At 39.8% G+C, this 27,920-nt stretch overlaps 1 protein-coding gene across 1 annotated transcript in view; it reads left to right on the top strand.

The window, feature by feature from the left end:
* Ndnf (neuron derived neurotrophic factor) overlaps window positions 1-27,579 on the top strand; it is a 44,971-nt gene extending 17,392 nt beyond the window's left edge. Inside the window, exons 2-4 of the mRNA XM_075983931.1 lie at window positions 11,918-12,106; window positions 17,347-17,471; window positions 19,228-27,579. Coding sequence (XP_075840046.1) covers window positions 11,919-12,106; window positions 17,347-17,471; window positions 19,228-20,621 — 1,707 coding nt within the window. The 5' untranslated portion in view covers window position 11,918 and the 3' untranslated portion in view covers window positions 20,622-27,579. The remainder of the gene's footprint in view (window positions 1-11,917; window positions 12,107-17,346; window positions 17,472-19,227) is intronic.
* Window positions 27,580-27,920: the final 341 nt, after the last annotated feature.

The following is a 27,920-nucleotide window of genomic DNA, read 5'->3' as shown; positions in this document are numbered from 1 at the left end:
CCAGTGACTAGCCCATGAGGCTATGCTATCCAATGGAGCTTAGCAAGCACTTGGCTCTACTACAAAGCCTACAAAGGGACCTCTCTTTTCCCCTCTTGGACTCTCCATCTCCTCAGTGTGTTACCATTCCCTGACTCAGCCAGTTGATCCTTGACTGTCTCTGATCCTGATGGTATTTGATCCCTTCCAGTCTTTACTAAGTAGCCATCTGCTTCCTCAGTTAAAATCTAGGCCTAGACACCCCCCCCCCCCACACACACATGAGATTGCTCCTAGTGAATCAAATTTCAAGTAGGACACAAAATGTTTCAGGTGCACGAATTTATCTAAAGTACCCAAAGAACTAATAAGCCTGGAGCTTGAATACCCGTTTCATCACATAGCCTGTATTTTATGATTCCTCACGTTGGGACTCCTTACCAAAAAATGCTGACAAGTCCAAGGTAAATTTATAGGAGGGCTTTTACATTTTTTTCTAGCTATCTGTTAGGAAGAGATCTGGTCTGTCATGTTTTTCAAGGACATTTCTTTTTAACGTCTGTGTCTGTTTTTCTTTTTTTGTCTCCTGATCACTAGTAATAACTGAACTAAAACACAGCTCCAGGCTTATTAGTTCTCTGGGTACTTTAGATAAATTCATGCACCTGAAACATTTTGTGTCCTACTTGAAATTTGTTTCACTAGGAGCAATTTCGTGTGTGTGTGTGTGTGTGTGTACACTAATTGCTTTCCCAATGTATTTCATGAGCTTTCCCTATTTCTGGAAGATCATCTTTTGCATTCTGACAATTGAAATCAAGACTTTCATTTTTTAGGTCCCACATCTCAACACTTCACACCTTAGCTTTTCCTCCACTGCAGAGAATTCTCATCACATAAAGAGAATGGTGTCCTCTTTTGTTCTATGCACAGATACTTTATTTGACTTAAGAATTACTTGGGCTGGAGAGATGTCTCAGTGGGTCAAAATGGACCACCTAAGTTGATCCCTGAAAGGACAATGGAAGGCAGAACTGACTTCTGCAAATTTTCCTCTGACCCCACCACATGCACACTGTAACATGACAAAAAAAAAAAAAGGATGAAACGATGTAAAAAACCAAGAAAAAAGTTCATTTCAAAAGCTGCATCTAAGATAGGTACTTATGCATAGATTATGCCAGTCTGCCTAATTTACCTTCTGTGCTTTCTTATGTTTCTTCCAAGCATATTATGTTTGATGCTTCACCCTGATTCTGCCTTCATGTCCTCTGTATTCTCTGTTATCTATTCTGTATCCTAAACCTCCTTGCTATACTCCATTCTATTTCCAAATCATCTCCACTCTGCCCCCAGCAGCTGCCACAGCCTCCTCTGTGGCTTTAAGGGATTATATTGTTTTTTTTTCTTCTGTGATCATGCTTTCCCTAAAATTGATTCCCTACACAGTGCATAGTTACTGCTTAGATGGACAGATGGATTTACAGCCAGCCAGCAGACAGACAGATGATAAATAGATTGGATGGATGGGTAGATGGAGGGAGGGAGGGATGGAGGGACAGGCAGACAGACAGACCGGGCAGACAGCCAGATAGGTAGATAGCATGGATTAGCCAGAGATCCTGCCCTACATAGAGAGCTTTCCATCACATTCAGAATAGTATCCAAAGTCTTGAATATGGGTGTAAAAACCTGTACTTTGTCTCCTGATCACTCCCTTTTTTCTGATCTCCCGATGGCCTTTTCTTTTGTCAATACTCCAAACGACAGCCACCTCAGGACCTTTGCACCAGACGTTTCTCTGACCAGGACGCTCTTTCCCCTGACCTTCTGTTTAAATCCCAATATATGTCATTTTCTCCATGAAACACTCAGACTGAAGTTGCTGGCGCCATCTGCCTTTTCATACAGCCTATTCTAGTTTTCTGCGTGGCAGCGATCAGTAGCCAGGATTGCTTTCTTGTTAATATTTGTGTGCTGGCTATCATTCTGCCTACTGCATGCACTGCATGGCATGTTCCCAAATGAATACCTGATACATGCTCATTACAAAGACTTTGAATTTTAAAATAATGAGTGAAAATATTAGTGCAATTTGTCCTAGTAAGTATCTCTTGTAGAATATTTTGTTATTGTTGAGTCCCTCCATCATCCAGCTCAGTTTAGAGTACTAAGTTAGCAATTGGCAAGTCAATTATTAGCAGCTTGGCTTTTTTTATTAGTCGTTTAACCATATTTACTTTTTGATAAGGCGACATTTCAGCTAAAATAACTATAAGGTCAAATTTGAGGGTGTGTATGTAACAGTCTTTGGCAACTGAGACAGTTGCTGTCTGCTCCCCTCTGCTGACATGCTGGAGCTAACTGCCTCTGCTCCATCTCTGCAGAGTATGAGCTGTGTAGGGAATGGATTGCTTTGGGAACATTGCACAGGAATTCACTTTCATTTTGTCACAAATCAACAGAAAAGAAAATAGCTTAGTTGTCCAACAAAAGCAACCAAGCATTTTTTTCCCTCCCACAGGCGCTCTTCGTTCTAGGAATCATTTAGCTGCTTTGAGATGGTGTCAGAGGGAGGTATCTCCCAGCTATCTCAGTTCATATCCAAAGGACATTTTGATAGAGAAAAGGCATTCACTGTTCTGTTCCAGCATTACTTTTTATTATCCTGTGTATTGCGTTTTGATTTTGTCATATCTTATAGTTACCCATCCACTGCATTTTAAACCTTCTTTCCTTTGGTAAACTAAGTCTGGTTTCCCAGATCAAAGGCTGTAACTATTTATAGTGCATTTATTTCGGCCATTTCTGTTGATCATTGTGCTTTTCTTGGCCTTAGTAATAGTGAGAAGCCAGGGTTACTTACTTTAAAATGTGTTCATTCATGTAGTTCAGATTCTGTGCACTTGGCCTTTTAAAATTAGAATGCCCTTGACTTTGGCCCTGTCGTGAACTGTGCACCAAGGGGATCAGAGCAGATGGATGACAGAATGGAAACTTTATTGGAATCTCTGGCAGGTTTTAATTTTACATTGCTTTTTGATATTAATTCAATTTCCCCTCTGAATGAAAGTTGGCAGTCATTGGGGGAAGTGCTCAAGGAGGTTGGAATCACTGATGTAATGAGCTCTAAAGCCTTTCATAATTGTGGCTCTGTGGAGTGACAGCAGATTCTGTCAACAGGGCTGTAGCCACATAGGGTGTGTCTTTGTAAGGGAGTACCAGTCTCACCTGCTGAGACCACACCACAGGACACACCACAAGCCTCCCGTGGTCGTCCTTTTTTTTTACACACAAAACTACCAAACTACAGTGCACATCTTTCTTCTTGAATCTTATATCAAAGCAAGGGATATTTTTGAACTTTTGCAAGCAACCAACAAACTTCAGTCAACATTCTTCCTGTTTGAAAAGACAACAAAATTGAACCACTTTTAGGAATTTAGCTCTTATTGTTGCTTTCCTGGCTTGAAGGGACTTTTTTATCCAAGGAACAAGTTTTGGCATTCTAGGGAACTCTGCTGGATGTCAGCAGGCTAGTGCAGACACAAGGGCACATTTGCCTTTACAGCTAAGTCAAGCACTTAAATATATTTATCATATGTGCTTAGATGATGCAAATACAATCGAATACCTTCAAGTTTAATAATAGTAGTTAAAAGATGAAATATTTTCATGGAAAAAAAATAACAGAGATCTTTGTGGCATACCATTCCTTGGAATTATCCTCACTCCATTATAATCATGTAGTTTCTACTCTGTAATTAAACATTAAATTTTATTTATTCCAGATGCATCTGCTTCACGTCATTCAGAATACTCATCCTTTTGGGGGGCCTGGAGGGTTGCTTTAAATTTATTTCAAGTAATATAAAGTGAATTTTGATGTGGGTATTTTAAAATTGTATCCTTCTTGTAGCATATTGATACCTATGAATTTGAGCTTACGTTTTATATTATGGAATGGCTATCATCACCTGATTCCATAAATATGTTCATATGTTTCCACAAAGACACTGTGGACCTTGATTACTCGTGAAGGGAGGTTGGCTGAGTTTGTTTTGATTCTAGTCACACCACTGAAGAGAGCTAGGGTGACAGTTCTGAGGAGTCTGCATGGCCGAGGAAGGTCAGTATCTTCAATTGATATCATGTTGCTCTTTAGTCAGAAACTCAGGGTCAGATATATCACAAGTCAGATGGTTTTTATTACCAGACTTACACATTACACACAGTGAGAAGATCACTAGCAGTAGGCTGCTGGTTGGTTGTTAGTCAATTTGACACAAGCTGGAGTCATCTTGGAAGAGAGAAGCTCAATTGAGAAAATGCCTCCATCTGATCAGCCTGTAGGCAAGTCTGTGGAACATTTTTTTTTATTAATGATTGACACGGTAGGGCTTAGCCCACTGTGGAGAGTGCCACCCCAGGGTAGGATGTCCCAGGTTATAGAAGAAAGCTGGCTGAGCGAGCCAAGAGAGGCAAGCCAATCCGGAGCATTCCTCCTTGGCCTCCACTTCCATTCCTGCTTCCTAGGACCTGCCTTAAGTTCCTTTCCTGAGTTCCCTTCATGATGGAGCGTAACTTAGAATTATCAGCCAAATAAGCCTTTTCTTCCACAAGTTGCTTCTGGTCATGGTGCTAACTGCAACATTAGGAAGCAAACTAAGACAGCAGTCTATAAAGACTAAAGGCAACATTTCTAGTGGTTTGAAGTGGTTTCTGCTCTAGATTTTCAGTTAGAATTTGTGATTTAAATCCCTTGAAGGCATATTTTATAGCAAAAACTCACCCAGGTTTATTGCCTTGCTATCACTGTTTATACAGTTTAAATACTAAATAGTGTTTGCCTAGCAAGTCAACGGTTTACTCAGGACTGGCGGGTAGATGAGTCAAAGGTGCATTGCATGGACTGACTGTGCAGGGATGCTCTAGGTATCCTACTGTAGGCTTCACTGGGGCTGGGGTCAGTTGAGGGTTTGTGTATGCACGTGAGATACAGCTGAGACTGGGCATCTGGATGATACAGTGGTAAATTACCCAAGTGGACTTTGACGTTTTTATTTGCTTATTATCTGGCCATTTTACATTTCACGAGCATTTCTCCAAGTTTGTGGGAAAGGAGGAAGCTAGGTCAGTTTGACTATTTTGACTACACCAAAGGCTCCATGGAATAAGAATTTCAAGGCCAAAAAGATGGCTAAGTTGGCAAAGGCTCTTGCTGCCAAGCTGGATAGTTTGAGTGAGATCCACATATTGGAAAGAGAAAACTGATACCCAAAAGTTGTCCTCTGGCCACTTCACACTCATGCCACAGCACCCATGTACCCCAATATCTACCCCCAACACACAGACAGCCCCATATATACAAATTAATTAATTAATAAATGAATACCTTTTTAATATATAAGAATTTTATGTTAATCTTGAATGTCTTAATTTATACATTTTCAACTTCATTATTTGCCTACTCCTTAGTTTTTTTAGAACAATGAAAACGTTTCTGAGTTTTTCATTGGTTGGGACTAGAGAAATGTCCCAGCAGTTAGGAGTGTGTAGAGGGCCTGGGTTTGGTTCCTGGAACTTATCAGGTGGCTCACATCTGCATTTAGCTGCAGTACTGGGGATCTGAAGCCACTGGCCTCTGTAGGTACACATACACACTAGGGTACACATACCCATATAAAGATATACAAATATACATAATTGAAAATAAAGTATCATTGGCTTATTCTTTAAAACTGATCTTCAGCTCAGGTCATTCCTTACAATCTGTACTCCTCAGGATTCAGAAGAAGTGAAAGAAAGTGAGGTAGAGAGGAGTCTACACTGAATTTCTTAAGCATTGAGAAGCAAGGTGTTGTAGGATCTGCTTCACTGTTGTGCTTGCCTTCTCACCACACAGCAGCAGCAGATGCCACACGTTGTTTTGAACAGATTCTTCCTTTAGGACTACTCCTCATTGATTTTCACTTCTGCATCAACTAACTGCATTCCTAAATTTCTATCTATTTCTTTGACATGAAGAATATGTACATGTACATATAGCATATAACTAAATATACAGTTATTATTATATAATATATACAGACCCTCTTCATCTTTGTCAGGATAGAATGTATGGGTAGTTTTGAGATGATCTTTCAGAAACAACTTATCTCCAGTCCTCAGTTCCCAAGAAGGAAATAGATATGGAGACAGAGATAGAGATGGAGATGACGGAGATAGAGATGGTAATAACAGAGGTGGAGACAGAGATGATAGATATGGAGAGAAAAATAGAGATGGTAGTGACCAAGGTGGAAGACAGAAATAGAGATGGAGGTGGAGACAGAGATAGAGATGGTAGTGACAGAGGTGGAGACAGAGATGATAGATATGGAGAGAAAAATAGAGATGGTAGTGACCAAGGTGGAAGACAGAAATAGAGATGGAGGTGAAGACAGAGATAGAGATGGTAGAGACAGAGGTGGAGACAGAGATGGAGATGGAGATGATGGAGATAGAGACAGATGGAGATGGAGAAAGAGATAGAGATGGAGACAGAAGGAAATGGAGATGAAAGGATGAGAAGAGAGGAAAACAGAAAATTAAACATTTTTTTTTAGCTTTTAATCTGGCATATATTGTTCTTCCAAAGAACAAAACTATCTCATGTGTCGGTAGCCTGTAATTACAAAGGCTTTGGGACATCCAGGTACCAATACTCCTCTCCCTTCAGTCTCACCAGCATCTAAAGGTGGGTGCTGTTTAAGAGAAAGGCTTTTAACAAAGGAACAGTGTCAGAGATTGGTTAGCATCTCTATGTTCCAGGGACCAGAAATTTCCAATCCAAACCATGACAATGACCCTAGGTTTTTCTGCATTGTGAATAGTCTGTACAGTCATGCTGATTGACTTTCCTAATGCAACATATATGCATATGCGTGTGGATTTGCATATTGATTTACATATGTATTATGAGTATGATATGTATATGGAGCCATCCTGGCAATGTTTTCCATCTGATTGAGCTACACTCTGATAGAAAGGTAACAGGACTCCTTGCTATACAGACACACTCCCCACATTATCCACCAGATGGCCGTGTTAGAAGTCATTCTGAAAGTGAAATTCTGTCTACTGAGCTTTTATTATTGTTGCTTTGGGGCTTGTTTTGCCTCATTTGAGAGGGGGAGGGATGATATTTTTGTTTCTGTGAGACAAAAAGTTTCATTGTAGCTTAGGCAAGCCATAAACCCAGTATGTAGTTGAGAATGACCTTGAACTCCTGACCTTCCTACCTTCCTTTTGCAACATTTCCAAGTGTTGTGATTACAGGTATATGCCACCATGCACCATGCCTGGGCTGATGAGTGTTACTGAATTCAAACTTTAAATCGAGAGAAGCCACAGATGGAGAGGTAACATAGAAACAAGAGGAGTTACACTATTTGAAAGTACTTTTATAATTTTAGAATCTGTTCTTAGAGGTTGACTTAGCGAGGATTACTCCAAAGAGGAATGCATTTCCAATTGTTTATTTAAAGTGGCTAATTCCTTACATGTGACATGAAAGTAGGAAGACTATTTGGAGGAAGGAAGGAGCCAGGAGGATGGGAGAAGGGCGTGGGGAGACCTTGAATACTCACAAAGAATCATGATCTATAGGAGTGAAAAATGACAAGATCTATTACTTTGTAGGCCAATTTTAAAAATAACTTTGAAGTGTCTAATTTTTAGAATGAATGCTTTAAAGAGAACACATGCATTAAAGAAACTATAAAACTTTAAGACCTCCATTTAAACAATCTCTGAATGAATCCATTTTTGCTCAAAGAGTAAAAATTACTAATGAAAAATCTACATATTGTGCTTGCAAAGTAATGTTTCATTACTTTTAGTGCTTTCTCAAAACACATTTTGTTAAAAATCAATCCTATTTATAATCTGATAAAATTGGACAAATGAGTAATGTTCATCAGGGTACCGTTTTCCTCCTCAAAGTTAACTGTCAACCTAGTTCAGTCTCTACAACAGAAATAGTCAAAGAGAGAATCTATTCCCCAAAACCTGTCATTTCACCTTTGCCATTCGAGCACATATGAAAGCATGTGTGTCCTCTCCCACAGAAAATAAATAAATAAGTATATGTTTAAAATGTTGAGTGTTAAACCATAATGTGATATAATATAAATTCCTGTGTTTTGAGGTTATAAAAATTTTAAATGCTTCTCTGAAAAAAAACTCTGCCTTGCTCATCATAATTTGCATGACAATTATGATGCCTGTCAGAAGCCAAAAGCATACCTGATATGATTATATCTGAGGAAATATGTAGAAGTTAGCTTGATTCGGGAAATAACCAGGCTAGCTAAAAGATAAAACAATCATATTTTTATTTATTACAATGGAAAAACTCATGAAACAGGAACGGGAAGTCCAAGCTCAGCTGTGCCTTCAGGGAACCACAGAGAGAGAGAGAGAGAGAGAGAGAGAGAGAGAGAGAGAGAGAGAGAGAGAGAGAGAGAGAGAGAGAGCACCTGGGCCATGCATGTGCCGTTTTTCTTCAGGTCCCAGAAAGCCACACCCAAACCTTGTCCCACCTCTTAAAGATAATTGGTTAACAAAGCTTCCCCATCAGAAATATTATATTTTGCAAATAAAACAGAAGAAGAGTCTAGATGAAAGCTGGATCAAGGACACCGAATCACAGATAGAAGAAGCAATGCAGAAGTGTTCATGGCATAGTAGGCACCTATGTGGTGAAATTATCCAGTACATCTATGCTGAGAGCTAGAAGAGTCTGTTTTTCAATTTTGGAAAGTCTATTCTCTCTTAGTTAAAGTCTGTAATATTCAAGCTAATAATTAGTTTGTCATAGTTTTGTGGATGCCTAAAGAAGGTGTGAGATTCCTGGGCCAGAGAGACTGCATTCCTCACATGACCAGCCTCAGATATGGTGTCAGTTTCTTCAAGTGGCTTCCTGATCCCTAATCCCCACAAGATGATTAAAAGAGGCATCTAAGTTTAGGAAATCCTATCTTTGACAATGTGCAATGATTATTCTCACTTTTGTATCACAAGGCTTTATCCTCCAAGGATGTTCGGTTGACAGGCCAAGCAGCTCTAATCCAAAAGTAACATTAAAAAAACTTTGAAATGCCCTAAATATAAAGAAATTTTTGAGCCCCAGCATGACCTCATATACCAAAAATACCACAAAATGAACTTTACTTCACATACAAAATTATTAATTTATCATCTAAATTCACCTTTGGGCTATTCCTGACAGTCATGGAGCACTTCTTTTCTCAATTTGAAACTTTCCTAAAATCTCCAAGGCATTGGTTGGCTTAGTGGAGTTGAGTCACCAAATGGATCTGTACAGTTGAGAGGTTTATGGACAGACAGACAGGGAGCCTACTGTGATGTGCTGCCCTGGAGTAGCCAGATTCCCACCATTCTGAAGAGAATTTAAACAATTGTCGAGGATCTCCTCTCAGGAAGCAAAATTTGGGAACGGTATTACTCCAAGAGGAATGAACAAGTATGTTCATTTTATTTGGTTAAAATAGCAAGTCTTCCTAAGCACGTTTTATTGCATGCTTAGCAAATGCCAAATACTATTCAGGTTTTCATTTTCTTCCACCTCAGGCTGTAGTAAGGAAGAGAAAAAAAGACAAGGCACCTGTCCAGCCTACGATGTCCCTGTTTTGTAGGAACAAGTTACTTGAGTTTTGACTTTGATTCCCTCAGATAATTCTTATAGACTTCTATCAGGATCTCACATAAGCTTGTACTTATGTGAAGAAGACATAGAAAAACTGGCATCTCTTCTAGTTCTTGTTGACAAACACCCAAGAGAGATTGGTGATATTTTTGAGAACAAGGTGATACAGATGACGAGTTTAATATCCACTAGCAGGATCCCAGTCTATCCAAGAGTTCAGGGATCATCTAGCCAAGTCCTCTAGAAAATCAAGTTTCAGAGCGTTTGTTTGAATTGCCTAAAATTGTACCTCTAGTTAAAGGTGAAAACTGAGATGCTAGCTTTCTCAGTTCTCTGCCAAGTTTTCTTCCAAATTCAGTGCAACTAAGTAGAGATAGAAGATAAAAACCCACTCCTGTCTTGGGAGATATTGCAAAGCTTAGGTGTTTCAGTTGACTCTACCTGCAATTGGATCCCTTCTCAAACTATGTAACTGAGATTCCTTTTGTATGATAACACCTGCTTCATACTATGTAATGATTCTGACCAATTTTGTAACCCAGTGTAGACATAACTTTCATAACGTTAGCTAAATATAGTAAGGCCGTCAATTAAATAGGATATGCATGCAGTAACTCCATCATTACAGATATTTTGAATGGAAAAATATATACAAAACAGAAAAAAAAAATCTAGAAGTTAAAATGACCTTTTGACCATGATGATTGAAAAACTACTCATACCATCATTAAAAAGTTTATTGTTTTCAAAATCATTTTTAAATATCTAAAACTTTTCATTTTTTATTTTTATGTATATGTGCTTGTATGTGTGTATATGTTCTGTATGAGTGAATTTCACATGTGTGTGGGTGATCCAGAAGACAAAAGAGGTCATGACTTCCTTGGGACTGGAGTTACAGGCTGTTATGAGTTCCCTTCTTGGGTGATGGGAACAAAACTTGGCTCTCTAGAAAAGCAGTATGTGCTATTAACCACTGAACCATCTCTCTTGTTGGTAACACTCCCCAAAAAGACAAAATTAAAGTCAAACTATATTTTAAAGCCAAGGCCAATTAGTCAAACTTATAGTAATAGCTTTTTTAAATGATCCACTTCAACTCAAAATATTGCAAACATAGGCATTTGACTTTCTCACTATGGAAAGCACTTAAGTGTAAAACCATTGTATTTTTCTAATTCTTGAATTTCTGGGAAGTAATTCTTTACAAGACTTTATAAGAAAGAATTAGAAGAGTTCATCCGAGGAACAAAACCTCACTTAACATGTCAACCCTTGTGTCTATCTAGGCCATCCTACACATAACTGAGTCTTTAGGAAACCAGTGGCTTTGACAGAAGCCTTGTCTGTGTATGCAGTAGAGGACGCGCCTTTGTTATTGATAGGGAACTGTGATGGAAGTCAGTGGCAATGCCACCATATAACTCAGTTGCAAAGATCCTTTAAGAAGTTAAGACCAAAGACTAAAAGGTCTGGTGGTTCATTCTTTGGCTGGGATCTGAGGCCCAGTTTCTGTCATGCAAATTTGTATGCAAATGTGCTTCTGTTTGTTGTAACAATTAGACATCAATATAGTAATTTACTTTATGGCTTTGAAAAATTGTTTTACAAGTGATGAAGCCATTTTTTAAAAATCCCTAATTTATGAAATTATATTGTTATAAGTAAAATAGTTTTCAAAATTCTGAGTCAACGTTTGAGCAAGAATTTAAAAATAATGTGTAAAATATTTCCACCTTCTAGTGGGTTTCTATGACTTAGGCTGGAAGTTCAACCATGTCAGTGACTAGTAACTTTGCTGATGAGGGATAACTCTGGCCAACCTTGGGCAAACATTTTTTAAAACTTGAAAGGAAAGACCTTTGGTGGTCCTCTAAGCTTCCAGACACTGACAGAACTTCCTCAGTAAGGATGATATTGTCTTCTGTCATAATGAAGTGCTGATTTTCTCTGTTAGGACTCAAGGAAGTTAATGAATCAAAAGTTCTTTCATTTCAAAATGTTTTTTTGAAGTCTGAGATAATAGTATATCTATTCTCAATATTATGAAATAAATTGAAGAAAAAATGAAATAAGAGACTTGCGTCAAGATTGTGTGTGCATATTCAAGGCACATGATATATCACTGATTCTGTCTACATCAAGAGTGCTGATCCTTCAGGAAGTTTCCTACGGATCCAGTGTCTGCCTGCAGAACTAATTGAAGCGCTTGTCTCTTGTGCCCAGGATGCTGCTGCTCCACTGGTGTCTGCTGTGGCTCCTGTTGCCGCTCACCTCGAGGACCCAAAAGCTGCCCACCCGAGATGAGGAACTTTTTCAGATGCAGATCCGGGATAAGACATTTTTCCATGATTCGTCTGTGATTCCAGATGGAGCTGAAATCAGCAGTTACCTCTTTAAAGATACACCTAGAAGGTATTGTCCTTACAGTGCTTGCTGATCAGTGTCCATAAAAGAGGCTCCATAGAAGACAACAGCCTTCCAAATGGAGTGTTCAAAGTCAACCTATGAGTGGCATTATGTATGATTATGTATAATATGTAGGATTAAACTGAAATTAATTCAACATATATGGTTCTTCACACATTTGTATTTGTGGAAGGATAGTACCAGGAGGTAGGATGAAATTCTGAGAGACTCAAATGGTGAAAAATGGTGATCATTTCTTTCACTCTACAGTAAACAACTGGGGTTCCATAGTGTTTCCAAATATGCCTATCTTTAAAAGTTATACCCACATATCATAGAAATGACATACTACAAACTATTATATTTAAAATTATGAAGCTGTCATGCTTTAAGTCTTCTCTGGCATTCATTGTTAGTCTTTTGAATTTTTACCAGAGCAATTTGTCATTTTAACCTGAGATAAATTGACTTTCCAAGAAATAGAATTGTTCCCCTAACCGACTTAGCAAAGACTGAGGTGGAAAGGATCTTCATGTCATCTTTTCAATTTCGGGAGGAAGTATGGTTCTCTAAAGCTCTTCTGTTTAAAGACCCCATTATCTCACCCTCTGATGACTTGGAATGAGCACAAATGGCCAGCCAGTCTTGAGCGGTGAAATGGGCATTGTTTCAAATAACTGGAGTAAGGTAACTTGTGTGAGGGAACATGGCAGACTAAGAAGTGACTCGAAGTATAAATAATTATGAGCATTTTAATTAATTAAGTAGTATTCATGAGACCAAAAACATGAGATGAATGCTTAGCAGGAACTTGCTGCCATGGTCCACACAAAGGCTCGGTCTGTGAGAATAAGAAAAGATACACAAAGCCTTGTATGACTTCAGAGGACTCCTTAATATTAATTGAATTGTCATTGAGCACAGTTTACATTTTTGTCCTTGAAATAGCTGAGTGAATGAGAACAAACCAAAATTTTTCTTTAGGCATAACTTTGAATTCCCAAATACACTTGGGTTCTGTTCTCTTTTAGTAGTCTTTAAATACAGCTTACAATTACATAATCATGTCACTTAATCAAACAAATGGCTTATCCTCTGATCTTATAAAAATTAAATAAGTTGTAATTCTAAGGGTGTTAGTAAAAATGACATTTTTTCTTCAAAACATGTTTTTGTTATATGACATTACATAACTGTTAGTACATCTTCCTTCTCCTTTTCTTTCTTTCATATACTAATTTCTTAGTTTTGTATTGTTTTCCCAAAACAAAATTTTAAGGCCCTTTGTATTTATAACTGAGTGAAATGCTTGCTTACACTAGTTAGGTTGATTGTAGCTCCAAGATGAAGCTTAATTTTGGAGTTGGGGATATACAGTGGTAAGTACACACAGCCATTGTTGATGTTCCACCTAGGATAAAATGTCTCCTAAGATTGTGGAAAAGACATCCAGTGTACAAGTTGTTCTGATGTTTATACATCAATTGCAAAGCTGGATAGTTTGTAGTATGCATCCCTCATTCTTGCTTCCTCGTTGATTTCATCTCCACCAGCCTCACGTGGCAGTACATATCTGAACACAGAGATCGTGCCCAATCACTTCTTATCGTCCCTCTGTTCTACGTGTGCTAGGGTCCTTAGTAACAAATGCATGCCATGTTGTTGAGTTGAAGTTGGTTAGGATTCTCATTTTTCCCCAACTTGCAAGCTTTTAGATGAAAGTGTTACCTTGGGATGTCCTATGGCTGTACTTGCCCAATGGTCACCTTGAGCGGTACAGACAGTCATGGTCTGTCATCAAGTTAGTAACATACAGTTGCTTAGCTAAGGGAATAGACTGTTTTCTTAAAGGGAGAAAGTAGGAAAGAGATTTGCTTGACTGCTGTTTTTGGCTATGGCATTGCTATCTTGTGATACTCAAATAAAAAGCAAAGACGTAAACTACCAAATTCCAGACACTATTTGATGTTGTATCTCTTTCTCTGTGATATGATAGGCTCAGCTTAATGTCATCCCTGCTAAAAGACAAAACAACAACAACAACAAAAGCAACCACCAAAACCAAACCAACCCTCTTCAGACAGCAGGCAGAATTAAATAGTAAATGTCCTGACACGTGTGTGGATGGCCGTGGCAATCAGACTTTACACAGTAAACAGCTGAATCATCTATTTGTCCTTTTAGATAGTTGTCTGGCATTATTCTTAAGACATTGCATTTGCTTAATACGTTCCTCAGTCTGTCTTGTCTTAATCCATATCACTTGCCATCTCCAAATTCATCTCGGAATAGTGTAGAGAAACACTTCTATTTTTGTTTGGATTCTATGTACTCAAACAAAAACAGATTCTAGATATAATATCCTCAGGCTAGACTAATAAGATGGCTGTCGAGATTGTTGAGTTTAGCTCATTGACTTAGTAATTCATTCATTCCAAAATTTCCAGCAAGTGCTTGCTCTATGCAGAAATCTGTACTAGCATGCTAAGCAAAGGACATATAGTGACATGGGAGATGAGCCCTAAGCGGGCCATAGGGGAATAGGAAAACAAGTAACAATACAAATACATGTAATCCCGAGGTGCAGTGAATGAGAGAAATCAGCAACACAGGCCCTGAGAGACAACATGCAAACACCTGGAATGAGTGAGGAAGGACATTTCTGAAGAAGCAGAATATAAATTTGAGGAAGGCAGAGAGGCGAGGCTGTCAAAAAACAAAACAAAAAAACACATTTCAAAGACCCAGGAATAAGAAGTGTTTGGGAGATGACAGAAGACCTATGTGGTTACAGCATGAAAAGCCAGAGAGATGGAGATAAGACCAGAGCCCGGTGAGGAAGGCAGGACCCCACTGAGGATGCTTGACCGTGAGATCAGTTACAGACTTTCTCAGTGCTAAAATATAAAGCCGTGAAGGGGCTCAAAACTGAAAACTACAACAGCAACAACAACAACTGTGTTTTATACATGTAAAATGCAAGGTCTGTGCAGGGTCATGACAATGCTGTGGCTCCTTTGGGGGTCCCTATCTTAAACATAAAGCCTGATACTTGCTCTTGTATGAAGGATGTTTGTGAGTTATGGTACTTGGGAAGTGGTATAGGAGCCTGTGAGAAACGGTGAAGCTTAGACACAAGAAAGGAACTCTGACATATGCAATGATCTATTTAGTGAGGTTTTTTTTCTCTTAGTTTGGGAATAAGAAATTCTCCATACTTCACTCAAAACCTGCAGTAAAAGCTGGGAAAGACTTGTTCACATTCTGGTCGCCCAGTATTTCATCAGGTTCTAGAAACTTTGAACAGGATGCTTATAGAGATTGCTCCTGTTTCAATGGAAAAAAAAAGTAGTTAAATGATTTAAAGGTGGACATCACAGTTGGTTAATTCCCTCAACAATTATTTTGAATTATTTCAGTGTCTGAGTATATAGCAATAAAAGAAATGGCTGCCCTCTTGTGGCTGTCAGTCTAGTCGAGGGAGACAGAAAATTTAAAAAGGAATAAAACAAACATATAATCTGTTAAGGGTCAATAAATACTTTAAAAATAAATTGAAAGAGACACTCATTAGCAAGGAAGTATTTTACGTATGGAATCCAAATAGATCCACAACAGTGCTGGGGTAGAGTGCTGCAAGAAGCGCCTACATATTCTCAGGCCTTGGTCTAGAGGAGTGCTCTGCTTGGGCGAAGAGCAGAGCCCCAGGCTGGAGCTGGGACACAGTACCAGATAACAAAGCTCTGAGTGAAGCCATGGCAGAATAGATTCAATTGAGGCTGGACATGTGGGATACTGTAAGCCCTGTGATGCCTACTCTGAAGTGCCCAGGTCTCAGAGGGTTTGGAGAGGAGGTGGGGTTTGTCTGGATAGGGAGGCTTTGTTTAAGGTTTGCAAAATTAAAAGCTCCAGTGTGAAAACAGGTAGCCTAGTCAGGAGGCCAGAGGGAGTGAAGACAAAGCAGTATTGTCTGAATGTATTTCTAAGACAAAGTAAAAAATACTGTTATTTTGTCTGTGAAGTAGGAAAAAAAAAGTCAAGAGAGACTCAAAGATGAGTTTCTGGAATAACCAGAAGGTTGGCGTTGTCATCTACTAAAAACGGATGGTCAGCAGGAATTCAGATTAGATGTCTCAAATTTGAAATGCCAGTATCCTATTGAAGATGGAAAGAGTTCAAGATTTAAACCCTAAAGTTATTAACACACAAAAGGTAAAACCAGACATCCAGGTGAGATGATATGAGAGCAAGAACAAATAGAAAAGGGACATCTATGTGACAACTCAGGCTCACTAGAGGCGATTAGATGCTTGGGAGGTGAGCAGAGTCAGCAAGGTGGAGTAATGTGGCTAGTGTGGTGTGTGTGTCGCTGGTGGGTGTTTAATGCAGCCAGTGTGGCATGGGTGTCACTGGTGGGTGTGTGAGAAGAAGGACGAGAGGAATGTTGAGCTGATCCTGCACACAGGGAGTGAAGCCCACCCACCTCCTTTGCCATAGAACCAGTGGGCACCGCTGAGCTTTCCAATACCGACACCAGTTTCCCTCATTTGCAGAGTTACAGCCTTTGAAACATAATTACATGAGATCATTAAGGCAATTTAGAGTTAGAATATGCATCATTTTATAGGTTAATGATATTTTTATTCTCCATAAAGTGTCTTCTGGGGTACCATAAAAATTGTCTGAGGGGTTAAAAAAAACAGAGCAGAATGTTTTGAACTTTTTTAAATTTTGTTTTCAAATTATTAATGTACTTAATTACATTAAATAATAAACACATACACACTGTTATCTTGCCAGAGGCTAAGGATGCATTTTGGGATATGATGTTGGAAACTGATTTTTTGACATCGTGGATGACATGTCAAAGTGCCATCAAGGTAGCACAAACACGTGTCAAAGCTCAGTGCTACAGGGCACACAGGGAATGCTTAATGGTTGTGACTTATCTTATGGCAGGAATTCCTGTGTATAGACAAGAGTTCATCTTGAACACAGAACACTTGGCTGAATATCCTTTTATTACCTCCTTGTATTTGTTGATGTTTGGCTTGTGGTTGGATTGTATTTGTTGATGTTCAGTTTGGCTGCTGAACTCCATTTGGCCTTTGAACCATTGGACTTCCATAGTTTTATGTTTTTGCTGAAATGGGATAAATGGGTAAAAACATGAAAATCAAGTAGCTTTTCTGGTAAGTCTTGACTGTCACTATCAGAATCATCATGGGGTCTGAACTTACCCCTAGGTACTTCTTCATGGTCGAGGAGGATAACACCCCACTGTCCGTCACTGTGACACCCTGTGATGCACCTCTGGAGTGGAAGCTTAGCCTTCAGGAGCTGCCTGAGGAGGCGAGCGCAGATGGATCAGGTAAGTGGCAGGATCACCTAACCTCAGAGCTCTGAAACCCACAGCCTTCTGCAAGGAAGGGAGACAGCCCAGTTGCCCATGTGATGCTGGTGCCTGATACGGAGAAATGACATGAGGTGACATGGATCTTGGTAAAGTAAAAGAGGCAAACGGGAGTGTGGAGGTGAGCGGTTTGGACAGCCTCTGTGTCTGTTGTCTGTAAGCCTGTTTGCATATTTGCAGCATCTGGAGCTCCAGGTGCCTGCATTTCAACCCCACATGATCCGGCTTAATTGCTGTGGGGTACAAAAAGCTCCCTACTGGTGGTTTTGAGGCTCAGGCAAGGTTAAGAATGTCTCATTTCTGGGAAGTAAAGGGTGCATATATACTCTGATATTAATGGATTCAATAGTTCTGTTCTTCCTATAATTCTGGAATAAATCATTCTATACATTTTCAATTTATGGTAATAATCTAGAAAAAAGCTGTTCACTCTGGTCACCCAGCATTCTATCGGGTTTTAGATATTTTATGCTTATATTTGCATGGCATTGATGTTAACGGTAGCCAATTTTTTTTATTGGGAAAAATCCCTTTGGTTTTTAAGACTTCCTCCATATTACCCTGGGAACCAATTCTGAACGCTGCTCCTTATGCACCTTTACTGGCACTTTATGCCCTGTATTTTAACCCGGTTATCCAGTCCCACTATCAGTCATGAGATTTGAACAATGGGCCATGTGCAAGCAACATGTTTGAATCATTTTCATTCACATCGGATTAATAGTCTTTAGAAAGTTTGCTCTAAGTTTTCCTCTAACTGCACTCTGTCCTGAAGAAATAACTTAAATTAAGCAAAGCTTTGCTCATGCATGGGCACCATTTGAAATAGAAAAAGATAAATCAATAGTATTATTTTATGACATAAGCAAGAATGGGGTTTTAAAACTGGAGGCTTATCTAGATTCATATATTTATGAGGGTATATTTTATTAAGTTAGGAAGAGAAATAAGTGAAAATTACATTAACTGTTCAAAAAAACATGTAAGAGAAAAACTGGATAGAAGTATAAGAGTATTGTTGGTTTGGGTTTTTTTTTTTGGTTTTGCTTTTTTTTTTGTTTTATTTTGTTTTTTCTCTTTGGGGGCCTGCCACCCAGTTTCCAAATATATACACTGAGACTTATCCTTACTTATGAATGCCTGGTCTTAACTTGGGCTATTTATAGCCAGCTTTCCTTAATTTAAATTATTCCACCTACCTTTTGCCTCTAGGCTTTTACCTTTCTCTATTCTGTATATCTTTCTTTAACTCCATGGTTGATTGTGTGGATGGTCCCTGGTGTCCTATTCTCCTATTCTTCTCCTTATTTTTTTGCTCCTCCTTCCTTCTCTATTGTCTCTGCATGCAGCCCTGACTATCCCTCTCCTGCCTAGTTATTGGCTGTTCACCTCTTTATTAGTTCAATCACATGTTTTAGACAGGCAAAGTAAGACACCTTTACAGAGTTAAACAAATGCAACGTGAAAGAATGGCATCATTAAATGTTCAACAGCATAAATGAGTGTAACACATCTTAAGCTAATATTCCACAACACAAGAATAAAAATAGGACTTTCTGGTGGGATTTTGGTGACTTTCCTGCTTCCTTTGGTGCCATTGTCTTTGCTAGGACTGTGTCATTACCTTTGATATGAACATGAGATGTCTGAAAACATAATCTAAGGTTGACAAGCCACCGTAGCACTCAGCCTATTCTTCTCCCTTCTTCTCCAGGTGACCCTGAACCCCTTGATCAGCAAAAGCAGCAGAAGACTAACTTGGAGGGTACAGAACTATTCTCCTACAAGGGCAATGATGTTGAGTATTTTCTGTCTTCAAGTTCCCCATCTGGTTTATATCAGCTAGAGCTACTTTCAACAGAGAAAGACACACATTTTAAAATATATGCCACCACGACTCCAGAATCTGATCAGCCATACCCTGAATTGCCATATGACCCCAGAGTTGATGTGACCTCCCTGGGACGCACCACAATCACTTTGGTCTGGAAACCGAGCCCCACGGCCTCTTTGTTGAAACAACCCATTGAGTACTGTGTGGTCATCAACAAGGAACACAATTTCAAGAGCCTCTGTGCCGTGGAAGCAAAGCTAGGTGCAGATGATGCCTTCATGATGGCACCCAAACCTGGCCTGGACTTTAGCCCTTTTGACTTTGCCCATTTTGGATTTCCAACAGATAATTTGGGTAAAGATCGAAGCTTCCTGACAAAGCCTTCCCCTAAAGTGGGACGCCATGGCTACTGGAGGCCAAAGGTTGATATTCAGAAGATCTGCATAGGAAATAAAAACATTTTCACAGTCTCTGACCTGAAGCCGGACACCCAGTACTACTTTGATGTCTTCATGATCAATACCAACAGCAACCTGAGCACAGCTTACGTGGGTACTTTTGCCAAAACCAAGGAGGAAGCTAAACGGAAAATAGTGGAGCTAAAAGATGGAAGGGTCACAGACGTGTTTGTTAAAAGGAAGGGAACAAAGTTTCTGCGATTTGCTCCAGTCTCCTCTCACCAAAAAGCCAGCTTCTTTATTCACTCCTGTCTGGACGCTGTTCAAGTTCAAGTGAGACGAGACAGGAAGCTGATTCTGTCCCAGAGTGTGGAAGGCGTTCGACAGTTCCGGCTAAGAGGAAAACCCAAAGCAAAATACCTCATTCGTTTGAAAGGCAACAAGAAAGGAACATCTATGTTGAAAATACTGGCCACCACCAAGCCCAATAAACAGGCTTTCCCCTCTCTTCCGGAAGACACGAGAATCAAAGCCTTTGATAAGCTACGCACCTGCTCTTCAGTCACCGTGGCTTGGCTAGGCACTCAAGAAAGGAGGAAGTTTTGTATCTACAGAAAGGAAGTGGATGCGAATTACAGCGAAGACCGGAAGAGAAGAGAGCAAAACCGATGCCTCGGACCAGACACCAGGGAGAAGTCAGAGAAGGTCCTCTGCAAATATTTCCACAGCCAAAATCCACAGGAAGCAGCGACCACAGAGACAATCAAAGATCTGCAGCCTGGCAAGTCCTACCTGCTGGATGTTTATGTTGTAGGACATGGGGGACACTCTGTGAAATATCAGAGTAAAGTTGTGAAGACAAGGAAGGTCTGTTAGTTACCATGAGTGAAGATGTGTAGACTCCAGTAGAGACATGGAATCACTCTGTAAACTGACTCCTCTCATGGAGGACTGAAGTTGTGACCTGGGATACCAACAAGTGTACGGTGATATCCGTGTAACATAACCTGGAGACTCATGCAACTTGTACTCAAACACACCTGTGGTACTTAGGGTCCATCTGTCTGATACTGGTTGATGTCAAAGGAAGAGGGTATCTTGATGGATACCACCCCTTGCTTTGAGCATTGCATGAACTGCTTCTAAATTATTTTATTACCTAAAAATTAAAAAATATGCCATTTGTTGCACACATTCACAAATGCAAATCATTTCTTTCTATAGATGTTATTAGGGGAACATATATATATAAATTATTTTATAAATTCTGTTTTAAATGTTGGTGTTTCTATTATTGTAAGCTTATTAAATTCTTTCTCTGTTAAAGTATAGATCTAATCTAAGATCACATTGCCCTCGAGGCAGTAATATTGTTGTAAATTCTTGTTTGTTCAGTAAAATGTTTAAATGCTATGTGTACTCATGTAAAAAATGATATATAGTATATTAATGTACATAAAATTAAGAATATTAGATTATTACACTGTTCATTTTCCCAAGCAGTACTGTGGTGTATTCAGTTTCTTATCTGTCTCGAAAACTATGCTTCTCTGTAACTTGGCACCAAAATTTAGTCTTAGTTAGTAACTAGGAGGGAATATTGCTTCTCTTGACATTTATGGGCATCAAGAGCCGTTATTCAAATCTAGATGTGGGCACCAAGTGGGAACCAGCCTTTGTGGGAGGCAAAGAGACCTGCTTGAGAATAGGACAGGGCAAACACTATCAGCCTAAGACAACATGATGACAACCTGACTTTAGGAGAACTGCTATTTCCCACGATCCCCCTTTCTTGTTTATAAAGTTGAGGGGGTTGTAGATGTGAATGCGGTGACCTGGTTAGATACCTTCTGTCACAAGAAGCTGCATTTGTAGAACTCTAAAGCCTCACATTCTACAGCTACGGTGGGACAGGCACAACTCTCACTCTCTTTGCTGTCTGCTGCACAGCCTTTGCCAGCATAGCTTTTGCTAGGTGAGTTCACGGGCAACAGCATTGCTATAGAGTAGAGGACTACTGTGGGGCTACTACTGTGGGGCTACTCCAGTCCTGTGACATGTGCTCTGCTTTTCTTCAGGATAATGACAGTTATGACAGACCCTCTAACTCCTCAGCAGTAACCTTTAGCAAAGCTTGTTCGTCCACATAAGACAGGAATGATACCTGAGATATATTTTTTTTTTCAAAGCAGAAGACTATGCACCCAATGCTTTATTTAAGCAAATGCCTGACATATAAGGAGAGACTGACAGTTAACACCCAGAGAAAATATACTTAATTATAAATGTGGGAGAAACATCTTCCTAATGTTGCTGGGTGACTTGAAAGTGGGACTCCAGTGGACCAGATTTACTGCAGCTTTGATGGCCTGGACTCTTGGGTACTGCCAAACACCCATGAGCCGGGAGCCAGGCTGCTGATCCACCCAAGTTGGCTTTTCCACTATCTGTGATGGTGGTTTCTTCATATTCTGGACAAATACAGGAATCCTTTCATGGCTCTAGAAAAATTGGCCTTTTGAACTAAGGAAAATGAAACAGACATTGTGAAACTTCTGCTCATATCAAAGGGGAACCCATGACAATCATGCCTGCCACTGATGTTCTAATATCTCAAGAGCATGCAGGTAGATCAAGAGACAAGATAGAAAGACTTGTTCACATTAACAAAAGAACTACAACCTTGCTAATGTGAAAGGGGAGCCTGGCCTATGCTAATCTCCAAGTGAACAATAGATACTGAGGGGAAGATGCCCAATGCTGTGGGTAGATGGATTTGAAAAGAGAGGCTTTTGAGGTATTTAGTTCATTGTCTTTACTTTTCAGGTGCAATGACAGAGAAAGAACAGAATACATTTAAAACAAGAGAAATAAAAATAGAAAACTTGTTCAGGTGTGGTGGTACATTCTTTTAATCTCAGTACCCATGAGACAGAGGCAGGCAGAGCTCTACGAGCTGGAAATCAGCCTGGTCTGTCTAATGAGTTCCAGGCACACGAAGGGGTACAAGGTGAGACACTATCTAAAAAACAAAAAGAACAAACAAACAAGTGACCCCCTACCCCCCCAAAAGCCAGTAGAATAGTTGAAACAGCTAAGTGATTTAATTTGTAGACTTCAAAATCCTTTCCAAATACAAATCACCAACGTTTGATGGAAGGAGAGTCACTTGTGGATTAGTTTTTAAAGAGTAGTCATTTATACCAATCATTTCTAATTTTCTTGTTTGGAGACAAAGTATTTCTAGTGTAGGTTTGCATGCATAAGATTAAGTCTGTTTATTAATGGTAAAACCTAGATTTGGAGTCTAAAATTATTAAGTCTCTATAAAACATATAACATTTTTTTGTAAATTTGTAATCAGCATCTAGATCACTTTGTTTTTTGTGTATGGGTGTCTTGCCTTCATGTATGTCTGTGCACCAAGTGTGTGCCTGGCTCCTGTGAGGGCCAGAATTGGGTTTTGGATCTGCTAGAACTGCAGGTACAGATGGTTGTGAGCCACTTTGGGGGTACTAGGAAGTGAACTTTGTCCTCCAGAAGAGTGTCCCGTGCTCTTAACCTCTGAGCCGTCTATCCAGCTCTATAGTCGTTGACCCTAGCTTAGTTTTTAAACATTCAATGTTTAGACCTGAAAAAGACATATGCATGCTGGATTTTGTTGCCCAAGACACATTCCATGGCCTGAATAGTCACATGGAGTGATGAGAGCTCAGTCAACACTGATGAATTTTTGAATTTGAGTAACACTTAATGCTTCTTTCAACTTTTTAAAAAATTATTGTGTTGTATGTGTATGGGTGTTCCATGTGCATATGTATGCCTTTTGTATCTACAGAAAACACAAGAGGGCATAGGACCCCTTGAAATTGGAGTTACAGATGGTTGTGAACTGACATGAGAATTTTGGGAATTGAACCTGGGTCCTCTAGAAGAGCAGCAAGTGCTCTTAACCACAGAGCCATCTCACCAACCTTATAACTTAACACTTCTTAATCACTTTTGGGAAGCAGGGTTGGATAAACTCAGTGAAATCACACACAGAAATACATTTTTGCTCATAATTTCATAGTTAGGTCAATTTTAATCCAGGATCCCTTCAGCTCTTTCCCAATGCCTTCTACAGATTGACTAGCACTGCCACCTGCTTATAACAAGGGAACTGAGATCAACTCCAGACACCAACGCAGGTTCCTTATCACCCTCCCAACACACTACAACACTCCCAGGGAACATGGAGCACTGCCACCCTACTTTACAATGAGGAAACTGAGGTCTCTCCATGACTGGGACCCTTTGTTCCCAGCCTAATGCTTACTCCGCACTTGATTTAAAGCCTGACTTCACTTTAGGATGCATACAACAGCTTACCCAATTTATTTCTACAGAGCAGCTGTCTGAACAGTGACCCAAAACAGAACCTGGTGACTGACTTGAACACGCTTTTTTGGAACTTCACCGTGGTTGCTTCCTTTCCCACTTTAATAGGGTGTCATAGAGATAAAATCTACTGGGAGCTTATCTTCAGCTTTTGTCCCCATGACCAAGCTGAGGTAATTCCATGCAAATGTCAGCTGCGATTTGCAGTTTTCTGGGTGACCCGGGATACATCAGGACACATGTACCATGTATTTTTCCCCAGAGGTATTTGGATAGAACTATACGTAGGATAGTGTGGTATATGGGCCTTTGTTGTTGGTTTGAAAATGGAAAGGACAAGAGGAAGAGCAGACCAAGAGTGGAGGACAGGAAGAAGGGCAGTTTTATCTGATTTCCTACTCTGAGGGGCCCTGGAGATGAAGTAAAAGTTGTAATACAATCTGTTTCATTAAGGTTTTGCATGCTGTCCTACATGCAACTCACACTGGAGATTAATTATGACCCAATTTGCCATCCTCTGTTAGAATTGGATGCTACTGACAGATACTTTTCATTTCCTAGGAGTGCCCAAACTTGTGTGGAGATGTGATTGATTTAATTTCTCTTTAAACCCTTCTTTCCAACCTGTGAAAACTAGTTTTCCTAAACAAAGTTTAGAATGGCCTTTCAGGTTCACCCTGTATTTCTTTCACAGATGGTTTTATAATATTCTTCTCACTTACAAAAGGGAAAGGTTTCTGATGTACTGCATAGAAAAATAATTGACTCGGGACTGCAGAATTAAGTCCTAGGCATAGAGGCACTGCTTCATTGTCTCTGTGTAGGTCTCAGTATGGACAGCCAGCGTTGGTAGGAGAAAGGATCCTGGGTTCTAGAAAAATCCAAGGATGTGTATATTATTCTGCACTACCATGTTTTCACAGCTGGAGGGAATACACCAAGAGGCAATCACAGACCAGGATGCTACTGGAATTTAGCCACTACCACTAAGCTACCCAGGAAAACTTTTAGGAAAGTGTGTGTTCCTGAAACTTGTTAGAAATGTAGTTTTGAGATGGAACCAGTGACAGACATATAAGGTAACCTACTAAGACAAAGCCTTGCCCCCAAACATCAGGTATGGGGATAGTTTTTGGAGGAGATCAGTGTTGATTGAGAGTGATGGGCTGCAGACAGTGTGGCCTAAAAAAAAACAAGACTATATTGAAAATGAGATGCTGAATGAGCCTCCTGTTTCAGGTTGGCCCTGGCATAAAATTGGGCTATTTCAGCAGCAGTTTCAAATGATAGTCTTAGCCTCCCTCCGTGCCTTTCCTCTGTGTTTCCCTTTATCCCTTATCCCCTCTTTTCTCTCTCTCCATTCTTTATTTCCCCTCTTCCTTGCTTTCTATCCCTTTCTCCTTTCTCTTCTCCCTTCTCACAAATACTTCCTAAGATTAGAATCCAATCAAATTATCATGACTTCAAAAAAAAGCAAATATATAATTCTTCTTAGTAAGTGCCTCTTGGTATAATCACTCCAACTGTGCAAACATGGCAGCACCGGATAATATAAGCAGTCATTTCAGGGTGAACCTTACAAAGCCCTGAGATGTCTATATTTAGTTATTATTCTAGCAGGATTTTGCTCTGAGATAAGCTGTCTATATGAAGTAGAACCAAGCACTTAGTACTTAAAGCACAGACGGTTGATTATTTGAGGTGTCTTAGAAAATGTGCTCTGAACTGTCAAGGAGGACTTAATACATCAGCACCCTTACCGCCTAGGCTGGAATAGCCACACAGTGCTAGACCAACACCCCAAGAAACACAGGAGCAGGTGTGTTCTAGAGATTCTTTCTACCTGGGACTCAGGAAGTGGTTTAATGGTTAAGAGTACTGACTTCTCTTTTGGAGGACCTGAGTTCAATTTCCAGCACATACATGACAACTCACAACCATCTGTAACTCAAATTACTACTCAACACAATTTTTTAGAAAGATTCTCTGTATGCTAATTAACTAGACTGTGACTTAACTGTTGCCATAGGAATGACTATAGGCAATAGATGGCTACAGGCAATTCACAGCACTGCTGTGATCCAATGCTCGGTTTCCATGCATCTCAGCAGTTGCTAAACCTTAGACCATTGAATGTTTTCTGCGTTTCCAGGAATAGTAAGAACTTTAGGTGAGTGAGACAAGCACACATACATTACTTAAATAATGAGAAATAATATACCAGCAGTTATTCTACGTGTTGTATAAGCCATTTAAATTAGTCGCTTAACTATCTCCTTCTTATGAACGTAAAGCTTGTCATCCTGCTTCCCAGTTGTAAGCTACCCAGTTTTTAATTTCTCACTTTACCATCAACCCAAGACTAAGTGCTCAGGTGTGGGAAAGTGACAGAAATCTGAAAGCACTATGTGGTCACAGCATGAACCATTCATTCTTGCACAGGTCTGAGTGACTGCTGGTAGAGCAGGGCTTCCGGTACAGCTGTGTGCCGGGCAAACGTAGCTGCTCTCAGTATCAAACACCAGCCCATTAGCCCACCCCTTGTGCTGGCATCCCAGCAGGCCCAACCTGAAGTGGGCAGATGTGTACTGAGTCCTGGAGAGTCTAGTGTCAAAGCATACTGAATGTTCATTTCTGCTCTGGGCATCTTGGAGGAGCAGAACTGCTGTTATTAACATCTCTTGAGGATTTGAAAGTGTTCTTAGACTGCTTATTGCTCCTCTTAAAGCTCACTCCGACTTTCAAAGTCTCGGTAGTTTATCCACACTAAAAAGCAGAAAATAAATCTTTATTCCACTGAGCTTTCTTTTTCTGAAGTTATGTGACTGAATAAGAGAAAGGAGAGTGGTAGAAATGAAACTTTGGGTGTTCTAAGCTTCTGGGACTTAAACTTCCTATTTGTAAAATGAGGATGGTGATGGCCACCATGTTTCCTTCTGGGAAAGATGGAGGAGGGGAGTGCACACCAAGTGCTGGACATTTGCTCACAGCAATGATCAATTGAAGCCAGGATCATTCTTGTTTAACAAAACGAAAGTACAAAGCAACCATACAATGGGCCAAAGGACACAAGGTAAAGACAGGGTAGAACTTCAGGTTCTAGAGACATCTCTGCCTTCCCATATGCTTATGAGTGGTAGTGCTTATTGTGAGCCAGAATTTCACTAATATAGCATGCTTGAAGTTTGGCCTGGACATTGACAGATTACCTGTGAGATGAATAAATGTGGACAACAAGAAATGGAAGAGATACCATTGACAATTGTTGCTGAGTTCTTCAAATTGTGTAGAATTTTGCTGTCTTCTACTGTGTCCTATGCTACAACAATAAAATCAGATGATATTTGTTTTTGTCAGCTATTCTGTAGAACGTGCTGTAATTCTTATATCTGGTGTGAATGTCTGTAATATGCGTTAATAAAGGTTGCTTTACTGCTCCCGTTCAGCACACAGACAGCTGCCTGTGTTTGCCTTTGTTTCTGTCTTGCCCTTATGCATATTGCTGTTATTTGTTACTGTCTTTTTCCCAAACAGCGGATATTTTGGGGTGGAGGGGAGGTTCACTACATAGCTGCCAAGACTTGAGTTGAGGGCTTTACCCTGAACTTAAACATTGTGTCTTTGATCTTCATGACCAACTTCTGAAGCAGATTGGTTTTTTTTTCTATATTTTACTGCTAAAGAAATTGAAATTAGAGAAGTTGAGTAACTTCCCAACTGACTCAAATAAGAGGTTCAGCCAGAGTCAAATCCTGTAACTGCTTACAAAGCCTCCACTGGATGGCTTCATCTGGG

Source organism: Microtus pennsylvanicus, chromosome 8 (genome assembly GCF_037038515.1).
Source record: "Microtus pennsylvanicus isolate mMicPen1 chromosome 8, mMicPen1.hap1, whole genome shotgun sequence".
Lineage (NCBI taxonomy): Eukaryota > Metazoa > Chordata > Mammalia > Rodentia > Cricetidae > Microtus > Microtus pennsylvanicus.
This window is presented reverse-complemented; position numbering and strand designations above follow the sequence as displayed.